Below are 23,182 nucleotides of genomic sequence, written 5' to 3' on the forward strand. Positions count from 1 at the left end.
ACACTCCCTAAGGTTCTAATGGAGTATGGAAATAATAATAATAATTTATATATAGGATATATCGTACATGCGCAACCTTTAAAAATACTCTGAACGAAATAATAATATTTTAACCGTGTGTATATTACTGTCATTAATTGTAAAATAAATTTACACAAAAGTATTAAATGTAATTTAGGATTGTAGGATTTATTTTGCATATGCAGTAAGCAATTTAAGTAATAGTTTTAGCACACATGCAATTAAAATTGTGTGTTCTTTTACATAAAATTAGGCGTAATGTGCAATTATTGCTCATACGCCCCGTTGCACGCATCTCCGCGTACTGTGCGCATTCTCTGCATTGACTATCATTAAATGTTGTAGCAATTACACGAAATTGCCGTGAAACACGCATAAAATTTAATTTTGGTGTAAAATTGATGCCTTAAATAGCCACGTAGAGGCGAATGACTAAAAAGGTTTGCAGTAATAAATAATTTGAAATTTGCCCGAAATCAGATGTGCAACAACATATGTGCACCAAAATGGTCGACACGTACTTCAAAATGGAAATGGACTTAAGTGACAGTTTAAGTATGAAATTAAGTGTGCAATGTGCATAGCACGAAGTGATATTTTAATTGCAATGGTAAGCAAAGCAAAAAACTTATTATTTACTTTTGCTATTATATACCATATATGCAAAATGATTTACTCGCATCCTGCATTGCTAAAACCATTTTATTTAATTATATAAACGTATTTAATAAGTATATTTTTGTTTCTTAATTAACTACATACCATATGCTAAAGCATGAAATTTTTTGGTTGTTTCGGTTTTCATAAGTCATTAAAATGTGCTTACGCTTAAATAAATAGTTCCTGCTTGCCTTCAAACGGCTTAAGTCGGAGAAATTAGTCCTTTAGGCATTGAGCATGGATGCATGTATTTTAATTTCTTTTTTAGTTTTCTGCACTTATTCCCCGAAGTACGATAAGCTACTTTACTCTAGGTACTTGCATGAAACTGTAGAATTTGTAGAATTTGCTTAGCTCTTAGTGTATTTTTTCTCGACTCTAGCTTTGCTAACTATTGCACGAAATTTTTATCGATTTATGTAATTTTTACCATCCCAATTTCAGCAACTTTTTTGTTGTATTTTTTTCTGTTATTATTTTTATCGTATTTACAAGCAATGGCATTGTAGTTTGAAAATCGCACAGTTTCGGTCATTGTACTCTGTGAACTGTGGGAGTACGTAGCGCCGCCATTTTGCGGTTCCACATTGCATTGGACTTGGGTTGCGTATCCGTTTGTTGTTACATGCTATTTGCTGTCTGGACAAGGTCCTTAATTTTTTTTCGTGTGTGTATATATCCTTTTTTTTCTCTAGTTTTCTTTTTTCTTTTTGCTTTTATTTTATTTTTTTTAATTTATTTTCTTCTCAAGATTAAATTAATATGTGTAAGCATTCAGTTCTTTACTGACTTTACTGCCTTTGAAGTCTTTGTTTTGGGTTGAGTGGGAAATAAACTTTGGCACATTTGTTTCGTTCAAATGTCATCGCGTGTTGGGATGAAATCATTTCTCCTATGAGTACGTCAGTTTTGTGTGTAAATAAATTGAGTTAAATGTTTTATAACTTGAGCAGTAAAAGTTGTAAGTTTTCCTTGAAAATACATATACTCTAGTTTTTAAATTCGAGTTTAGTTATTTTCAACAAAGAGTTAAGTTGATTTCTACTGGACTGATTTAGATCTAAGACTTATGCAAATATCGTACTAGCCAAACATATTGAAACGCAACTATAAACTATAATTTTAATTACTGAAGTGTATACGATTAGCTATCATGCACACATGTAATCGAGTATTACAATATTAACTACAGTTACTAATACGTATTATTTAATAGTTTAGTATTGTAATAAAATACAATTGTTATTGCTTGTATTATTAGCAAAAAGTTTTCATAACAATATGTAATGACATTTATAATGCTAAAGTTTGAGAAAACTAATTACAATGATTAATTTCATTTATATAGCTGTGGTTTATGCGTTAATTCTTATTAATAACACAGCAAGCACAATGGTTGCGATAGATTCAAATTCGATAACGGGTTGTTAATATCTAACAATTAAGACCAATTGTTTTTTTTATGATTAAACAATAAAAATTGGCAAAACTTTAAATTTAAATAAAGTAAATTAAATGTAAGTCGAACTAGTCCGTTAACACGGGGTGCATGGTTTAAATTTGTAAGTGTTTAACGCCTAATATTAGTAGTTCAAAAATTATAAACGAACGATTAAGCTAGTATATATATACGATATTAGTAGTCCAAAAAATATACGAACGATCAAGCCAGTATATATTTCATATATATATATATATATATATATATATTTATGTTGGTTATTTGACAATATCCGAAAAAGCTGTGAGGTTACACTAAGATTTCGCTGGATTGAATTTTTGTTTTGTTGGTTTGATAATTTACTTTTCTTAATTAAAAAAAAAAATTGGTTATATAAGATTTAAAATATGTAAAATTCCTCAAATAAGTTTATGTTTTTAAGGTTTAAGTCTTAAATATTGTAGAGTGGTTAGTAAGCATTCAGGAGGATGTTTGTTATGTTAGTGATCTTGGTGTTTCCACAACAAGTCCATTTTTATTAACTTTATACATTTGTATTATTATTAAATTTATAAACTCGAATTTTTTTAAATAATTTTTTTAAATAAAGTTATATTTTGATATATAAAATTACAAAATTAAAATTACTTCAAGTTTTTCAAATAATCTTAAGTTATATTTTAAAATATAAAATTACTAAACTAATGTATGTAGTTAAATGCTGACTTTAACAATTTACAATATTTAAGTTTATACCTTAATGTCTTAAGTCAAAAATCTATACAAGCTTGGCTTTAAAATAATGAGAAGTTATGTGTCAGCTGGCCGAGCAGATTATACCACCGTTCTCATTAAATCCTATTTAAATTCGATTTAACTAGGCTCTGCATATCCAAAGGAAGAACCAATGCAACAGAAATAAAACGAAGCCTAAGCAGCGATCTAATAAAAATGTTACCAGTTTCGAACTTTGAGAAGGCTGAGAAGATATTTATGAAATATGTCATGTGGTAATAAAAGATAAAGGTCTTTAATAGTGATTGATTGTGTTATTTTACAAACACAATCTGAGATTTCGCAGAACTTATTGATGATATTACAGAATGATGAACTAGGCCTACGAGTGTTTGGGAGAAAAATACGCTGTGAGATCGGTAAATGTCTACGAACTTCATTACGTTATTTACGTTATTTACATTACTCAGTGAATTATCATCCATCGGCTTAGCTGGTTTGATTATATTGTCAGAATGAAAGACAATTCTTCAGGGAAAAAAATGTTTGAAGTTTTGGTTGACTAAACAAGATTTAGAAGAAAACTACCTTCACGGTGGATTGAGATTTAATAACTGTGCAGTGGAGTAATCATCTTGAGCGATCGCTTATCATACTAGGTGGTTAAAGAAGCGGAATACTGAGTAAGCTTTATACTCGGAAACGTCTTATCGTGAAGAACTAAATCAGTAAGCAAAATATATGAATATTAAATAGTATTTAGAAACAAATTCCTTGAGGTAAGTTAATTATTCCTTAAGTTATTTGTTACATCATGTAATTTATTTTATTAAACCTAATTAAGTATTTCTTTCTTCTTAGTTTTAAATTATAAAATCAGTTAAATTAATTTTAAATCAGTTTTAAAATTAAATTTTCAATATTTTAGTATTATTACTATTCTAATACTGTATATATTGTTTTTATTATTATTATTCTTACTAATATTATAACAATAGCGGAATATGTTCTTCCAAAGAGGCGGTGTTTTAGTTCATATACTACATATTCATATGTTCAGGAGTTTTATTTTGTTTTTTGTCCCGAAAAGTGTGTGCCCAACTATCAAGGACTGAATCCCTCTCCCTCACCTTGTCCTACCCCGAGGTACTTCGTTAGTATTACTTTGAGATAAATATATAAGGGAGTCAGGCACACCATTCCGACACGGATAGATTAAACGGTGCATAAAGTGTGGAGGGGAGGTTAAAAAATGCTTAACGTATCGTTACTATGTCATCACAATGGTGATATGTTTGGTTAAGATGGACTAAAAATAATCCCCTCGTATGCCAGTCCGTTTCTGCTCTGGAACTTTATTGGAAATACTTCAGGGTATTATAATTATTATTAATATTATGAATATTATTAATATTATAAATATTAATAATAATTTGAATATTATTAAAATTATGAATGTCATTAACATTATAAACAACATTATCATTATTAATAGCCCATTTTGAAATTATATGCTGAATGTTTTTTTCAATCTTTATTATAGATTTGAGTGATTGTTTTATAAAAAGTTTTAATAGTTATCCATCATATTTATTGACAGTAACTTCAATAAGAAACAATTGATTGTAATCAGATTAAATTTAGGGTTAAGTAAACAATAATAAATTTTTGACAATTTATTTAAAATACCACAAACAACAATTAATTGCTCTAAATATTTAATAGCTGGAGAACTTAATTGGAAAGCAATTATTCACGAACAATAAAGCACAGGAATTTATTGAACTCAACTACTCTAGTTTACATTATGCAAATATAGTATCTCAGCCTTGCCATATTGTATCGATTTTTGTCAAGAATGCACATGACCTTAGACGAAGCAAAGTTCATTAATTTGAAAGCGTCGGTTGCCAGTCAACAAGAAATAACAAACATCTTGAAAGGCAAGGTTGATTTGTGAATGTTTTGCCTGTAATATGCAAATATTTTGAGCAAACAATTTAATTTACGAATTCATAAGCTATAAGCTAAGCTATTGAAGTTGATAAATTGCCATCGGAAGTAACAATGAAAATATTTAAATCAATAACATAAACAAATCCAAGGCTACAATCACGAACGTTAGCTGCCGCAATTTGAGGTTGCAGTAATACCATAGCCCGCATACATTAAAGTTTTTAGTGAAATGATAGAATGGAAAAGGATAACGATTTCAATTTAACACTTACCCCCAATTTAATGACGCTGGTTACAATTGCCGCATTCCAACTGTTTTCGATGCGCAGTAATTCTTGTCGGGTCTCGACGCTTAAATAACGTGGCTCATGTCCGGAACTTTGTAGTAAAAAGCAATGTTGGCGACTATCAACCGTTTCCGATTCTTTGACAACACGAAACATAGTCTGATAGACCTTATAAACAACCAAAGCCTTTGATAGACCAGCAACATTCAACTGCAATAAATAAGAAAGCAAAAAATGTAATAAACTTATAATAGAAAAAGGCATCGAAATGGGTTTAAGGAAAATCCTGAAAAAGAACATTTGACATAAAAACTAAGCATGGACTTAAAACAAAAAATAAATTAAATTATTGAAACTGTTAAATGAGTTCCCTTAGCGTTAAATGCCGTAAGAAGTGGCACAAAATTTACTCAAATAATTGTACTCTAAACTGTTCAAAGAATGGGTTTTAATGAACTTCGAACTCTGCTCCTTGCGTCCTGCAATTTTGTGGTCCTTTTTATGTCATGCCTAATTTACTTTGTCTCGATTGGATACCAATTTTTTAAATTTTCTTTCTTGTGATTTTTAATGTTTATTTTCAATTTTTTTTGTTGTTCAGATTTCCACTCTATAAAGTTCTTAAATTGCTGCCTATGCAAGTTTTGCACTACATTGAATAAATTTTCAATACATAAGTGAATGAATTTCATTCCATACATATATGAATTAAAGTGTATTTACTTTTTTAATATTTAAATTTGAAACAAAGAACTTTCTTACGATTTTTCTGATTGACTTAATAAAATTTTTTATTCAAATGAGTTTAAGATACTTTGAAAATTTAATCTCAAAGTAATGAATTTTAAAATAGTTAAAGAATCATTTTGTCCCAAATACTATCTACACACTGTTAAGAGTTTAGCTACATAAGAACGACAAATGAAAAGTTTTGCTCTCATATGTGAAACAGATGCTTTATGAGATTTGTTAGATCATAAAGTATCTGATTTTTTTTAAACCGAACTTTGTAACAATATGCATATAACAGTATATCTAAAACGCATTATATAAACCGGTTTGTGACAATATAGTATATAAATGGCTCACTAAGTGACGAAGGGCCAGAGTAGAAATTTCTAGGTAGTGGATATAAATCACTATAAGCGGAAATATGTGTAATTAATAAATATATTTACTTCAAATCTCATCACAAAGAAACAAATCTGGTGGTGCAGTATCTAGAAAAACATAACACACTTGGTCAAAACAACCTAGTATGGATTCAATGGCTTGTAATGCATGTTGGAAATGAGGATGATAAAATGTAGACAAATTTGCCTTAAATGTAATAGCATCCAACTATAGGAAATATTTATCGTCTGGGAAAATTTAACATTTTTTTGATTATTGGCAAAGAAAAGGAGAAAGACGAATGACTACACTAGAACAGTGCTCTGATCTTAAAACTCTTCGAATCATTCAAAAGTATTTAAAATTGAAATCAATATAAGTTATATAATTTATTGAAGTACTAAATTTTTAGGTTGTTTTAGATTTAGACACTTTTTATTTGATGAAATACTATAATATAGTACTATTGAAGAGTTGGAGATTTTTAGATAGTTTTATACTTAGACGCTCTTTATATGATAAAGTACTATAACAAAGTACTATAGAAGGGGAATGGCCTGTTATAAGATTTACTGGTTTCAGATATATATATATATATATATATAGACCGTAAATCAAGTACTAACACGGAGTATTATTTGAAGAAGTACTATAATAAATTAGTAATAAAGGAACAAGGTCTCTTACAGGATCTACAGGTTCTATATCGAAAATTAAGAGACCGTAAATCAGGTGTTGACATGCAGAATTATACTTGTTTTTGATATATCATTTATGAACTCGTAATTTTAATTACCAACCTACATGATTGATAAAGGAGATTCAGTTTGGAAGATCTAAGTTTGAAATGGCAGTCTCACTAGTTTGTAGGTTTCTTAAGTGTAATACTTTCATCTTGACAGGCCTCATTAGATACAGAGTAAGGGTTCAGTTGTTTCTTTTCCTATTTTTTTTGCAACTTATGCAAATCTGATTAAAGGGGATACTCAATTTACCTTATCATGCTGTATGGAATAGACATATATATATATGTGTAGTGATTTAAATCGTTTCAAGAAAAGATGGTTAGCTTCCATTCATATATTGAAGCACTTCAAACTTTCGTTATCTGTACCTATACACTGCTAGAATTCACGAATTTTGACAGTAAGGTCTTTTATCGTAAGGTGGGTCTTCAGTTCCTCAAGTTCTTCACTGTTTGTATTTGCCTACTGTTAGAAATCAGGGCTTTTGGGTGTACGGTTTATTATCGTACACTATATAAAACAATGTACAAAATATATAAATTAATTATTTGGGATTTTTTCATATAAAACAAAACTTTTTTATTAAACTCGTATTTACCATACTTTTTTTTGGGACAATTTTCAAATAAGAAAAACCCTTAAAAGTAACTGGATGTCAATTTGCGTAAAGCAAAAATTTCGTTTTAACTAAATTTTATTTAGTATATTTTCACAGAAAATATACTATCACGTATGAACATTATTTTATCCTTTTAAGTCCTTCTGTCCAGCGCTGAAGCGTTATATAAAACAAAGTTTGTAACTAAATATCGTCAGTTTAAAATTTCGTGAAACGAAAACTCCTAACAAATCCTTTTTTTTTGTGAAAGCAGTACATATTTCACCGTATGTTGTTAAGAAGTTATCGATTTTGTAGAGTCCTTATTATCGTTTTTACCAAGGGCTTGGAGTGTGTGTGAGTGTAAAATAACACTAAAAGTGCTAATAAATGTCAGGGTTAATCGCTGTTCACTGCAATAATGTATTGGGTTTACCTTTGCCCTGTACTCTGTAAATAATAAACAAATGCATTAATTATTTAAGAAATTTGCACTCTACATGTCTCAGGAGAAGCAATTAAAAATGTGCTGATTTGTGAATGTGCTAGTCAGAGTGGTAACCGTAAATCAGAAAGAGTAAAGGTAAAAAAGTTTATAATAAAAAATAAAAAAATTATTAAAAATTTTATATATATACGAATTTATTTAACTTTTGAGACTAATAGCGTAGTTAATTTTACTCAATAAATGGTTTTTTATATATTTTTAATCTGGCTGTAAATTTATGCTTGATAAATAATTAAACGTCTAACTTTTTTTGTATGGTACAATATAAACGATATAGCAAAGAGGAGGACGTGTATGTACTTTTAATAATATTAACCTATATTCATAATACTGATGATGACTCAAGAAGAGTCGAAGTATAGAGTATAATAAAAAATATTAAACGTTTAATTATTTAACAAAAAGGAACCTGCAACCAGTTTAAAAATATATTAAAAAGCATTTTAATAAACAGGTCGAAAAATAAATTAAAAAAATTATTGAATAAATTTTAAATAATTTAATTAAAAAAAATATTTGAATTACTTATAAAGTATAACGTTAGTTTTTATTTAGTCAATATTGCTAAAATACTGAGAAGTTTGTTTCGTATTTGGTGTGTATACCTTCTGCTCAAAAAGACTTGGATTTTGTAAACAAAACACACAAATTTAAATTTTATTTCAAATTTATTTTATCTCCTTCAAAATATTCTCCTTCTGAAGCGATACACATATGCCAACGCTTAACCCAATCTTCCATACACTTTTCATAGGCCCGTAGAGGTATGGCTTTTAGTTCCTTCGGCGAATTCTCTTTTACCGATTCAATCGACTCAAAACGCTTTGAGTTTCGGGAACAGAGAAAAGTCGCAATGATTCAGATCTGATCAATATGGCGCCTGAGCGATGACAGTGGTGCCGTGTTTGGTCAAAAAATCGCGTACCTCAAGAATTTTTCATAGTAAAAATCGCTAAATGCACTTTACACTTGAGGTAGTGTCACATTAACAGCTGCTGTAAACAAACTAATTGACAGATGGCACTCAAATTTGTACCATATGTCGAGAAAGAGTGTACCAATATAACAAAGAAAAATTTTTTGAAAAGGGTCTATTACTTAAGGAGTAGTTAACATACAACAAAATCCGGATATATTTTGAAGGTATATAATGTATATAATGAAGTATATGCTTACTCGTATCTTTCCAAAGTTAAGTTTGCAGTGTTTTTACAATTATATGCAAATTACTCAATTACTTTCTTAATATGGTATAATATTCACTAATTTTTAATGTAATGTTAAGCCATCTGTTCAGTTAAAATATTTGTTTCATTTAATCTAACTACAACACTGGATTTTCATATGTACTAATTCATCACTCATACGCCACGCATGCCTCACTTAACTTAATTGAATTTTTTGTGATATTTTTTCGTGTTCATTACTTAAATTATTATACATCTAAGCCGCATAATTACATGAATGAATATTATTGAAACCATGAATGTATGAAAAATGTAAACTCAACTCATTAAAAGTGAAAAGTATAAACCATTTATCTTGACACGAAAAAAATACTGCTTTATGAAATAGATTACTATGCTTTTATTTTAGCTTATACGAGTTCATAAAAATTTTATTTAAATATTCACATATGAGTTTATGTGTAAGAATATAAATAAATAAATTTCACTAAAAGGACCTTTTTATTTAAATGAGCATTTATTTGCTTGCATATCAGGATATCAGGTTAAATATGTATATCTGCCATGCAGCGACACGATTAAAATTTCAACTTTCCAACATGATTTCAACTTAAAAATCTGTGCACGACTGCATCAACATTAGGGCGAGGAAGGAAACAGAATGGATTTAAATTAATTTAAATTTTTACTCATACTGTAACGAAATTTATGCACAAATGTATATTGTTTTAAAAAAGTGTGTCGGATTTTGAATTATGGATTTAGGTGAGCATATTTATGTGCTTTGAGTATAACAGTGCGAAAGAAAATCGATATTATTTACTTGACATATTATTCAAAATTAAATATTTACACAATATTTTGCTTAAAATTTATACTACGATAAACATTTATTTATGTTTTTGTGCCACAACATATCCAAAAAACAAAAAAAATTTATTCGAACGTATCCTTTTCTTTATTTAGTAATTTTCCTTTTTATTAATAGCGTTTTTTACTGTCAGCATTTTTTTATTTTTTACTTTTGACGTAAAGTCTTATTAAATATTTACACCGTCAATTATTTGATTATGTAATTTTCAGTTTAGGCTTGCCACACGCACAGCACACGTATCATTGCGCTGTATAAAATGCCACTCAAATTCATATTAGTGACATACTCATATCTTTAAATTCACCTTGGCACATCACATTTTCCGTACGCTACGTCATCTGACATCCTACATCGTACATCGTACATCCTATATCCTTCAACCTTAAAGCTTCCGTTTTACGGAATGTCAGACATAGTACGTTGAAGTGTTTATGTGCGTTTGCTATTATTCATTTATCAGTCAAATTGGATTTAAGAACGTTGCTCATACGGACAAACAGATTCGTAGTTTCGTAGATATCTACGAGTACGACTAACATTTATACAATAAACAGTAACAAATGAAATATCCACAATGCAATATCTATGCATCTCAGGATACATATGTTTCTGTTTATGACTTCAGTCTTGTATTTGTGTGCAAATATGTGTATTTAATTTGTTTGTCTGTGGGCGTACAAATTTGTTGATTTGGAAAATCTGATCACTTTCAGAACATTCACGGTGAGTAACCATGAAAATGGTTTGATTGATTTGTTGAGCAATAAATCGGGTAAAATTTAGTGTACCAACCAACCAATACTTTTGATTATTGCTAAGCGATGTATGCCTGTATGCCAGTTCAAATGAAAAATATTTGAATAATAATTTTTAGTAGATGTAGTAGTAGTAATAGCGAAAATTGATGTGTTTAACCAACTAGTTAAAACCCATCTAGGTTTCCAGATATAGAACATTATATAGGACATTATAATATTGAAGGAAATACTTACTTGGATAAACTTGTCTATGTTGCCCTGGAAGTCATTGAGAGAAGTAATTTTATATCTTTCAGCTAGTTAATAGTGAGTGAAAGAGACTTAAGTTATGTGTAAGTGAAAGAGACTTAAGTTATGTGTAAGTGAAAGAGACTTAAGTTATCTGTAAATTCCGATTTACCATATGTTAGCCTACAAATTGTTTAAAGAAGTACATAGCTATATTTTTTTCAGTTAATTAATAATTAGTTTAGCTGAAAGCACACATCTGGATTTCCGGTATAGGGAGATCGAAGATAATAAAAAAGGCAGTATTTATTCGGATATACCACTCTATGTTTTATTGGAAATCGTTAAAAGAAGTAGTTTTATTTACTTTAGCGAGTTAATAGTGAGTTAAAGCGACTTAAGCTAAGTGCACTCAGAAAAATGTGTTCTAACCACATACTAATAAATGGACCAGTTCATTTTGTTAGAGAGATTTCAGCTGATGTAGTAAAGAAGATATTAAAACCAACATGTTGTATGGTTGAACCTACATGATGCATCGAGTAAGAATATTTTATTCTGAGGTTTATATAAAATCAGATTAAATTAACTGAATTATTTTTCTGAGTAAGCAACTTTACGATTTATGTTCCCTTGAAAACCGTTAAAAGCAGTACTTAGCTTTATTTTCTTTAGCTAATCAATAATAAGACCCACAATAATGAACCAAAATATTAAAGGGAATAAAAACGTTGAAAAATTCTTTGGCAGTGGTACTTATTTGGATATATCGGTTTATGGAAATCGTTACGAGAAGTAGTTTCATTTTCTTCAGCTAGTTAATAATGAGTGATAGGGACATAAGTAATGTCTATGTTTCTCGTGAAATTATTAAGAAGATTATGCAACTCCATTTTTTTTAGTTGATTAATAATTAATAATAAAATCAGATCTCATATGTGTTCCTGTAGGTAAGAACACTGAAGGGAATGAAAAAGCAGAAAGCTTGACCGGTAATGGTAGTTCTATTGATATTGAAAGACATTTAAGTTGAGTAATGTTAAAGTGTTCGGGCCGATCAGATAACAAAAAAATGTTTTGGGAACTCCTTAAAAATGACTACGGAAATTATCAAAAGTGATTATTACAAGATTTACAGAAATACTTCAACGCCACTGATGTATAAGTTCCTACGCAGAGAAACTGCGTATAGCTTTTAATATTTGTTACTAAAGTTGTGAAAATGTATATAAAAGAAACAACCATTTTCTCCATGAATACTCAGTATTAGCTCCCAGAAGAAAGCTTTCAAAAGAAAAGACATTAAAACATGATGCAAAAATAAGAACATTAAATAAGAGATAAAGTACGGGTTCCGGGAACTAAGATTTCATCAATTTATTATTAGTTTAATAAGTTAATTGCAGAAAAACAAATTTCTTTTAAATATTTAATTATTTTAAAAATTATTATGTATTATCATGTGAATAATATTCTATGAATATATTTATTCTTTTAGACCTTATTACCTAAGAAAATGTATCATATGTATACAAAGAAGCATTACATTTTGTCTATAGAAAATAATTGGCTTAATGACATATTTGTTTTCTGCACAAAATTACATATCATTATTTATCTAAAACCAATCAAATTATTACTTTAATATAAATTTTTTTACTGTCTATCGAAAGTCTATTTACTATGCATAGAAACTTTATTTACTATGCATGGAGACCATAATAATGGCACACATGTCGTATACGCGACAAGAACAATTGTAACAAAATCGTGTCATGATATTTAATAATAAAAATGATTACATTTGTTGTATCTTTACTGTAATTATTTTAATAAAAAATAATAATGTATTTGTTACAGAAAAATATATACTTATTATGTAAAATAAAACTGTATATTTTTTTATCGTAGTTGGAGTTTGAGAAATATATAAATATTTATCACTGCGTGTATTTAAGCAGGTTTGAATATTGTAATATGTAAAATATGTACTGAAAAGAATTTCTTGTTAGTAAAATATAACACATTCAAAACATATTAAATAACTAAATTATTGAAGATATTATAATAAACTGTATATAATTTAGCAATCATTTTAATTTTATTGAAACCTCATGGTATTACTACAATCTGACATAGAATGACATGGTTAAGAGATTCTAGTCTTTTTGCTAGAATCTCCACTGCCAGCAGTTGTTAAACTGAGGTATTAAGCTAATCTCTTTAATGTTATTTAATATAGTTTCGAATGTGTTTGATAATGTATGAAATGATGTTTCCAAGTCCAAAATTAGATTGGCTCTACCTAAATTATATAGAACAGTCAGCGTGTCCTAAACCTGTGTAATCATAATGGACCCACTTTCAGAGTTTAAACTTCGGTATACAGCTTTAATGTCGTTAATGTCATTATATTTAGTTTGGGAATGAGTTTGAAAATGTAAGAAATGATGTTTCCAAGTCCAAAATTAGTTTAACTCCAGCTAAATTACATAGAACAGTCAGCTTGCCACTAAACCTGTGACAAGTTGACTCCTCTGCGTCCATTGTCATGATAGACCCACTTTTAGAGTTTAAACTTCGGTATACAGCTGATCTCTTTAATATCATTATATTTAGTTTCGAATGTGTTTGAAAATGTATGAAATGATGTTTCCAAGTTTAAACCTGTGAAATCACAATGGACCCACTTTCAGAGTCCGGAGTAGCGATTAATATCTACCATCTATATAAATATATAATTGAAATACTTCCAAAACAGACGCACTTTAATAAAAACTTAACGAAACAATAAATGCAAAGCGTTTTTAATCAACTGATTTTTCACAATAAATCACTTTTTTAAATGTAGAACAACCTCACAACATTTTTTGTGTCAGATATGAAAAATACTTCATTCAAATGGATTGCATGTAAAAAAATGGGTTCAGCATTTGTAGCGTTTATAGCGAATTGTACTTTTGCTAGTTAACACCTACAAAAAAAAGTATCTGACGTTCGTTTGCTTGATGCAAGTCAATTTATTGTGCAATCTATGTTAGAAAACTAACATGAAAACAAATAAAAATAATGAAATTCACTCAATTGCAAATAAATAAATATTTATTTTTTTCATATATTTATGTGAAATGCATATTTTTAGTTATTAAAAAAAAATACAACTCGAATTGCATGCCATTCAATTCAATTAAAGTTTATGTTCTAATAGTAAAATACAGAAAAGCAAAATGTTAGTTAAGATTCCAGCTGAGATGATGAAATTTTAAAAAATAATTAAAAGTTGCACATTTGCACTCAGTGTCCATGTGGAAGTGCTCTGCAATGGATGAAATTCGATTTCAACTGAATTTTCACCGAACGTGCATTGCATTCCGTCTGGAGCGCTGCAGTATGCAACTGTGGCAGTAATTTTCAATGGCAAAAATCTATGAAATTTCGTTTCCAAATACAAATATACATTGCAAAATATGGCAACTAGAATTCTAATTTGCCATAATGGCAAAACGGAAATGAGAGTTAGTTTTGCTTTTAACGACTTTGTTCGGTTAAATGTGTTCTTATTTGGGCATTGCAAAATTATGTTGACACTGCACTTAAATTTGTTATGAGCTTAGTGAGCGTAAATTGCACTTACCGGTGGTGACTCAAAAAGCATTACTTCTGTGCCTTTAAGTATTAAAAATCTGGGCTTATAACTTTGCCAGGATATGTTATTATTAATGACACCTTCGTTGACCCAGCCCATATATTCGATACGTTCGCCTACCGCAAAATTACGATTGTAAAGTTTCATCTGCAAGAGAAAGCAAACAAAAAAAAATTAATTCTTTAAAAAATATTAAACCACAAAGTCTCTTAAATATACTACATTTAATAAAAAATTCGTACTTTTAACGCTGGTTATGTACGCAAAAAATTTGCATAAAAAATATTATTATTTATGCAAAAATTCATACATCAATATTAACTCATATAAGCGCGTACCACAGTGAGTGCAATTGCAGACACAACGCCATAATTTATACGGAACGTTCTTCTGGATTTTACTTTTGGGCCATTAAAGTTTCAGTTGCCTTCCAGCCTCAGTTGTGGAACTGCTTCTGCCATTACGCGGCGGAAGTTCGGCCGGATATTGGCGATGTTGTGTGCTTTGCTGCCACTCACGGCGTATTTACCATCGATAACGATGAATACTTTTGTCCTGCATACAAATTGCTTAATTGAATGCTTTTTATGCCGAAGTGTACATCCATTGTTGCCACTTTTTTCGAATTCGCTAATTTCATTTTACTTTTAATGTCTTGAAGTTTTTTAAAATGTAAAATTTTATGATTTATGCAAAATGTTTGCAAAGTTGAAAAATTGTTTTCATCCGATTGGCAGGTAATAATTGCTAGAAGTCATAATGAGTAATTAGAAAAGTCTTCAAGGGGATAAAAGAGCACCGCTGGGAAAAGTTTTCAGTGCTTTAAAAAAAGTTTTTCAAATATTTTTTTGAATTTTCACAATATTAAGATGAATTTAATATAACTTTAAGGCAATAGACCAGACAGATAGTACTCCTTAATTCTAAATTAATAGAAGTATTATTATTATTTATCAAATATATAAATAAATATATTTACTACTTCTTTCTTGTTGAAGGAATTTGTCGACGAAAAAAACTATTCTGTTTAATGACTTCTTCAATCTACATTTACTCTCGATCCAACCGAACATTTTTTGAGTAATCTAACATATTTTCAGTCGTATTAGTAGTCATTTATACTTTTACAAATACATTTGGTATATAAAAGTGATATATTCACTTTTTTCCATTTTCGTAAAAATTCACGAGGTTGTCTGCTTTGTACGGCTATCAAACAATAACTGAATGACGTAGCTTGCTCAAAATTAATAAGTTGCCCACTGGTAGATTACAGCTGACGACAGCACTGTTGCATTTTGAGTAACTGCGCGGGAAACTCAAAAAGTTACTGACTTATCAAACCGCCCTCGTATATTAATCTCGAGTGTTATACATTTTGCCCCAGATTTAACAATCGAAAATTAAAATTTCACTAAAAGTCCATTAAAAAAGAATGTTGATTGAAAAAATTACTCGATATTTACCAATCGTAAATGTATCCATTGCGACTATAACTGTTTGTAACTGTCAAAGGAGTACTCAATTCTTTAAAAAACAATATGTAGTCTTAGTTATACCTGGTCTACGAAAGAGTACAGCAAAGAATACAGAATGTTTGTTGTTTAGGTGAGAAGGTTATTCCGGCGATCCATAGGACTCACTTAGGCCTATTGACTTATTGTGTTAACGTATATGAACTCAAAAATTTAAAAACCACCTTGTACGTTTGACAAAGTCTAATATGCTCATAAAAGGGAAGACCTGACCAAGATTCTTAACAACGTAAGTCCTGATAATCAACGCTCCTCATATGTTGGACAATAAACGGAAGTGAAGTATTTTAATCATCCTCTCAATAACTTCGAAGGAGTGATTAAGCGGGTGATTCAATGTTTTAGTATGATTTTTATTCTTTTGTTGCTAAATTAAAATTAAATTGAATACATAGGATGAGTATAATAAAGTGATTATAAAGGTAGCTTATTAGCTTGCTGGGATAAGCAATGTGGGCTCACAGATGGAACATTGCATCCAAAACAAGGTTACAAGATGGAGTTGTCTAAGGATTATAACTGTTGTAAATATATGGTATTATAACAAGCTATGTGTATTTATAAAATAGAATATTTGATTTATTTTTGGGAAGCTATGAAAAAATAAGCCAACAAGATTTTTTAATTTTCACGAATTAGAAACAACAATGTGATTAACTTGATTAAAGTTTCTTTATTTATAGTAGTAATTAAACGGTTTCTTCTAATGAATTCTTAATGGTCAGTGTAAGAAGAAAATGGTGTTAACGTCTGTTCTCTCATTGTCCGGAACTCGTGAGATAATTCATATTATCGCTAAATGCAGAAGAAGGAAGAGCAATGACAGTCTGCTCTGTCGCTGTTGCGCACTCGGTACAGCCTCATATTCACTCTGGGATCTTCAAATGATTGTCCAATATTTTGATCATGGGCATTGAAGGGATAGCTTTCTTTATTAACACGACAAACTAATTTCTGGGACGGAAATAGGAATATCTTTGCTAAAGTTTCCTAGAACAATTTGTTCATTAGAACAAATTAAAATTTATTTTATATTTTTGTATCTGTTTTACATTTTATTTGAAAAGAAGTGTAGTATTACAATTAGTCCACTTTCAGAGCTTCACGAAGCCGTGCTTTTTGCTAGAAGTGCTCCCACTTATATATACTTCACTTATAAATATTATATTTATGACTTCATGTTAATAATATAAATTAAACTCACTTGCAAATGTGTCAATCCTACAACATTATCAGTTATCAGTTTAAGCCATTGACTTAAAATAGCCAAATCATCACAGTGTATAATACCAGTCGTAGTGCCATTTAGACCGCGCACTTCGAACGCATTCTGGCGCAGTTTATCGGTCCCGTAAATATAACGCGTAACATAAGCCATCATAAGTGGAACTGCAATGGCCAAATACGATAAAAGCTCGTACACTTGAGTAATAAAATATTAAATATTAAAACCAATTAGTTTTACCTGCCACGACGTCCACCCATTTCTTTTCAGGTTCAGAGCAAATTGACATTGGCCGACTACAACTGCGGCTTATTGTGCCATTATTTATCGAAGATTTGTAACCTTCGTCAGCCTTTAATTCAGCACATGTTGCATCATTGTCGGAGTCGGGTGTGTCCTTTGTAACTGGAAGCATATGAAATAATAACATTAAAAAACTAAACGGATTTAAAATGATTTGCAAAAGTATGGCAGTTGCATATGTTAATATTCTTAAAAGTTTAAAGGAAGATAAAATAAAAGAATTTGTTGGAATATGAAATTTTTAAAAGCTATGTAAAGTAACAAAAAATAATCAGAGAATTTTAAATCCAAGAGATAAAAAGGCTTAAATATAAGCATGAGTGCATGTGGTTAAGTAGAGTATGCATTTGCAATCCTTTTTATGGAAATTTCGCGGTAAAGGCAGTTTTGTGTTTTTAGTTGAAAACATTTCAAAGGACTCTAACCATTAACGAAAATAAACTACAAACTTCAGATTTTAGTTTATTTGCATGAGTTTCTAGTTACATTTTATAGCCTTTAAGCTTAATTATTTTAATGTAAAATATTTCATAATGTACTCCATTAATTAAGTTAAAATCGGTTAATATTGCATTTAAGTATTTCAACATTTTTTAATATTAAAATTTGTTTTTTGCTTTTGTATCTGCATCAGTTTTACATTTTATTTCAGAAGAAACAAAATTTAATTTTTTTCACATAATTTTATGTAAAATTATGAAATTTTCCTTGTATTCCTGTCGAGGATATGAAAATTATAACAAAGTCACCGGAAGGTAAACATTTCAGATAACATGATTATTAAAGAGGTTCATTGTTTTGGGCTCTAGAGTGGAAAATGTGAATTTTTAAATGGTACGAATATTAAGCACTTCAGAATTAAATTAAATTTGTGGAAATTGATGCTTTAAAGGAATGAAAAATAAGATATTATGAATAAAATAAGGTTATATATTATTTATATGTATATTGTAAGATATTGAAAAATTTAAATAAAATATGAAATATTCAGGCAGGAACATTCACTCAGTTAATAGTTGCAGTATCGACATATAGCATGTTCTATAGAAATGTACTCAAAAACAAACGCACCTCAAGTTTGGTTAGGTTCAAGTTATTGATCTTATTGGAGAACAATTGAGAATTTCATATATGTTATTCTGTGTGCTTGAATAGAACTCGTGAACGGTAAGGAGGTATCTGATAAGCTTGTTAAAATATGCTCTCAAAAATATTTGAACAATAGTAAGGAAATCAATATACTAAAAAAAACAAAATCTAAAAAAGAAAGGCGAATGGCAATGGGTTTAAACCGTTTAATGTAGACTCTCATTGAATAGGCTACAAGATTATGATTGCTGGGCTGCTAAAATATTTTTTAATGATGGTCTATATCTTCAAGTAATACTTAGTGGATGATAATAGTTCAGACAGATGCAACATATCTTCAAAAAAAGCACTTAGAAAATGCTTTCGCGTGTACACATAAGAATTACTAACTATTACAGTATATGATTAGAATAGGTTAAAGAAATATTTCAGTAAGGATTTAAGTTAAAATTTGAAGAACGTGACTAATTAGTAATATGTAGAAAGGAGGACTTAAAAAGTGCGATATATTATATATGTTTTTGAGTTTCAACTGCTTTTTTGGGTGAGTTCATATCCGACTTATAGTCATAGATACCTTGATTCCACATGATTAGTGGCAAATACAGTTCTATATATAAGTACATATTATATATTTATGTATAACATATATTGTTTTAGAGTTTATTTCTACGTAAGATATTACCTTTAAAAATGTATATCAATAAAAATTCATATACCATAAATAATAATATGATATTAGAAAAGAGATGAACATTATATTAAATAAATTTAAGCATTTTTGGAAAGAATTTATGTATCAGAATTATTAATAAAATGACTATTTTATAAATTCCTAAAACTTTTCAATGTAAAACTTTTAATAAAATTTTAAATTTCATAAATTATTTTAATATTTTATGAACTTTAAAAGTGAACATAAAAACTAGAAAATTATAAAAGTAATAAATTAATTTAATGTATCTTAAAAATATTAACATTTTTAAGTTTTTACCCTACATCCCCTGTTTTTTTTTTGATTTCACCTTTACGGAAATTTTTTAATTAAGATTTACTTACGTTGTTTCTGTAGGAATGGTGTTGCGGCTCGGTAATGTTTAACCGTTAAAACTACAATGTCGCCTGCATTCCGTAAAATATTTACAGCATCGTCATGCGGACATGCCGTTATGTACTCGCCATTAACCTTAATTATCGCATCACCCACAAATAATTGACCTGTTATATCAGCCGCTTGATCCTTGTAGATACGCGATATCAAAATAGGTAATTTATGCTCTGCACCACCTTTTATGCTCAGGCCAAGACCGCCCTGTTTTTGGCGCGTAATCTGAACCATGCGTTCCTTAAAATAAAAACAACAACAAAATTAAATTTATTATAACAGAAAATATTTAAAAGTCTAAGGAAAATAAAAATTATCAGATACAGCAAGTAAAGAAGCTGAACCAGTGGTACATTTTCAGAGTTTTTTTCTTTTTTTATTACGCCCAATTACATTTAAATAATAAAGTAATTTATTTAATTTAAAAAATTTTATTTTAATTTTATTTTTATGGCCTTTTATTCAAGATAAAATTTAATTTAAAAGTCTTACTTAGTTTGTTTCAATTTTTTCACTTTGATGACTTGTTCTATGGGTGACAAAATCACATTTTGCTTTGGAAGAAGGCAACCTTAAGACAGGAAACTATAAATTTATTTTGAAATATTTTTGTTAAGGAATTTAGTGAAGATGACATTCTCTAAGCGAAAACTGCATTTGTTCAGAATTAAGTGTATATTTAGTTTGTATAGAAGTTCGTCTGGTATGACATGCCCTAGGGCTTTGAAACAATAATTAAACTAAAATTTAGTTATTCCTTAATGTAATATTATTTTGTTTTAAAGGATTGTGCAATGCTGTTCCTTTCATTCTACTGTTTTTTAAATTATTTTTAAGATCCTATATACCGCAAAGAGTTGGGAGTATATTTATAAAAGGTACTCTTATAAATAAATAAAATTAAAGAATATTATTTAAAAAGTTACAACGAATTGGTTTTGATTCTTAAGAAAATATTTCTGAAATTTCACAATAAAGCAATAATAGTTAATTACAGTTCTGTATAGCGTTGGTTTATACGTTCTTTTTTAAACTGCAGATGAAATTGTTAGTACAACATCACCACCAAGTTACAAATAATTACAGCTTTAAGTTTTAAAAACATGAATCAATAAGATATTTGTATTATCCGGTTAAAATATGCCTCTGAAGATATTAATTGGGCTTTTGGTGCTTGGTAAAGTCTTAAAATTGTATACCGCAACAGATTTTACCATTTTAAGGGGCTGATACCAAAATAAAAAAATTTGGGATGGGACTTCGATAGTATATTTGACATACTATAATACACCAATAAGATGTCAGAAAAAGACAGAGAATAAAATAGTGCTTTTTAGCTGTAGTGTGGATCATTCGCAGAAATTATGTGAACAATAAATTATTTTTAACCTCTTGAGAAAACATTTGTATTTAATGGTGCTTCCATTTATCAATGGAATATTTTAAAAGAACACACATGAATTTCAATAACAACCTATCAATAACACGTTGGACAACTTTTTAAAAACTATTAGTTAATCACTAAAAGATAAATTTATTGCTGACATTAAAAAAAATATATGCGTTTTAGAGAAAATAGCATAGAATATCATTTTTTAGTGTTCTTACTACTTTAAATTAGTGAATTATGTTGAAAATCAGAAATTCGCAACGGATATCTGGAACAGATATCTGGAACGGATATCTGGAACGGATATCTGCAATCATGAACTTATCATATTCAGTTACGCCACCGCTTCTTGGTTAAATATAATATTTATACAATATGATAAGAGATATATTGGAGACCATCGTTAATGTATTTATATTTCTGAATATATTTAATTTAATAAGAAAATAATGAAAAATAATTTCGTAGCACCAACTAATTTTTTTTTTTTCTTATTTTTATTATTTAAATATTTTATGTTCATAGAAAATATTTATAACATGTCATTTTTAATTTTTTGCTTTGTTTTTTTATTTTATTATATTTAAAGTACATCACTAAAAATTTATATTAATTATTTAAATTTCTATTTACTCAAATAAAATAAACAGTAATTTCTAAACCACAGAATAAATACAAAGAGCTTCACGTGCTAATTAAATTAGTCTGAAACTACCTACTGAACATTTTGTTGAATTCATTTGTATTAGGAGTGTTAATTAACCCAATTTCAATTACTTAAGTGTTTTTCATTAAGTTTCACTTAATGAATTAGTGAACTTTTTATTGAATTCCATTTAGGGAATTTACCTCTGCGGTCTAATCAACCACAAAACCTCAAAATGAAGTATCAATTCACTTAGATTACTTGAGAACTAAATTTAATTGCAAAATTTTTTAACTTCACTAAGCTTTTTTGCACTCTTTTGCTTAAAATATTCTTTTTTCGAATCATAAAGGAATATTTTGTTTTGTATCTAATGTTTTTAATCAACGGAAAATTCATCAATTATCAAGTGTTGTTATTAACCTCAATTTTCCATGAACTGCGTTTTGTATTGTTTTATTTAAAAATTTATTTATTGAGAAATTTTGAATAATAAAAATATAGAAAACAAACTTAGAATTTAATAAGTTAAATCAATTAATTAGAAGATTAGAAAGAATAATATATGACAAAGGGCTAAAAATTAACTATATATACTTATATATACTCAGCAATTACCTTTGATTCCATTGGTGGTCCATTGTGCTGCGTTGGTGTTATTATTTCCAATTTTTGCAATGTCAATAATTCCATTGTTAAATTCAGTCTAAGTGGTTCTGGTTTACATTTGCCATCGCTGACATTCACCATACCAATTCTTATCTGTAAGAATATAAGTTTTTATAAAATAATATTCTGAAGTATTTTTATTTGTGTGAAAATAAGAAGCAAATTTAATACAGAAGTTAATAAAATTTAACAACAAAATATAACGATAATTACAGAAAAGGTGATTGTTTGATGACAAGAGTGACAAAGTAACATGGAATCGTCTCAACCAGTGTGATATGTGATCAGTATACTAATTACAGTTTTCATAGCAAGTAAGCTGAAATATTTTCTTTTATGATATCCAAATTCTACCAATCTACTAATAGTTTTAAGAAATAAAATATCAATTGTACATACTCTCCACCACTTTCAATATGACATTCGAGTTATTGTTCATAACAAACAACCAGCTATGGCACT

General features: G+C 28.8%; 1 protein-coding gene across 2 annotated transcripts in view; it reads right to left on the bottom strand.

Moving 5' to 3' along the window:
- LOC119680275 (gamma-1-syntrophin) overlaps positions 1 to 23,182 on the bottom strand; it is a 77,676-nt gene that overhangs the window by 12,421 nt on the left and 42,073 nt on the right. For both annotated transcript variants that reach the window (XM_038093013.1, XM_038093012.1), the window contains exons 3-8: positions 22,670 to 22,813; positions 19,970 to 20,255; positions 17,759 to 17,923; positions 17,498 to 17,682; positions 14,747 to 14,905; positions 5,086 to 5,310 (exon numbers count right to left, since the gene is read on the bottom strand). In XM_038093013.1, the coding sequence (XP_037948941.1) occupies positions 5,086 to 5,310; positions 14,747 to 14,905; positions 17,498 to 17,682; positions 17,759 to 17,923; positions 19,970 to 20,255; positions 22,670 to 22,813 (1,164 nt within the window). The remainder of the gene's footprint in view (positions 1 to 5,085; positions 5,311 to 14,746; positions 14,906 to 17,497; positions 17,683 to 17,758; positions 17,924 to 19,969; positions 20,256 to 22,669; positions 22,814 to 23,182) is intronic.

Source organism: Teleopsis dalmanni, chromosome 2 (assembly GCF_002237135.1).
Source record: "Teleopsis dalmanni isolate 2A chromosome 2, ASM223713v2, whole genome shotgun sequence".
Classification (NCBI taxonomy): Eukaryota; Metazoa; Arthropoda; class Insecta; order Diptera; family Diopsidae; genus Teleopsis; species Teleopsis dalmanni.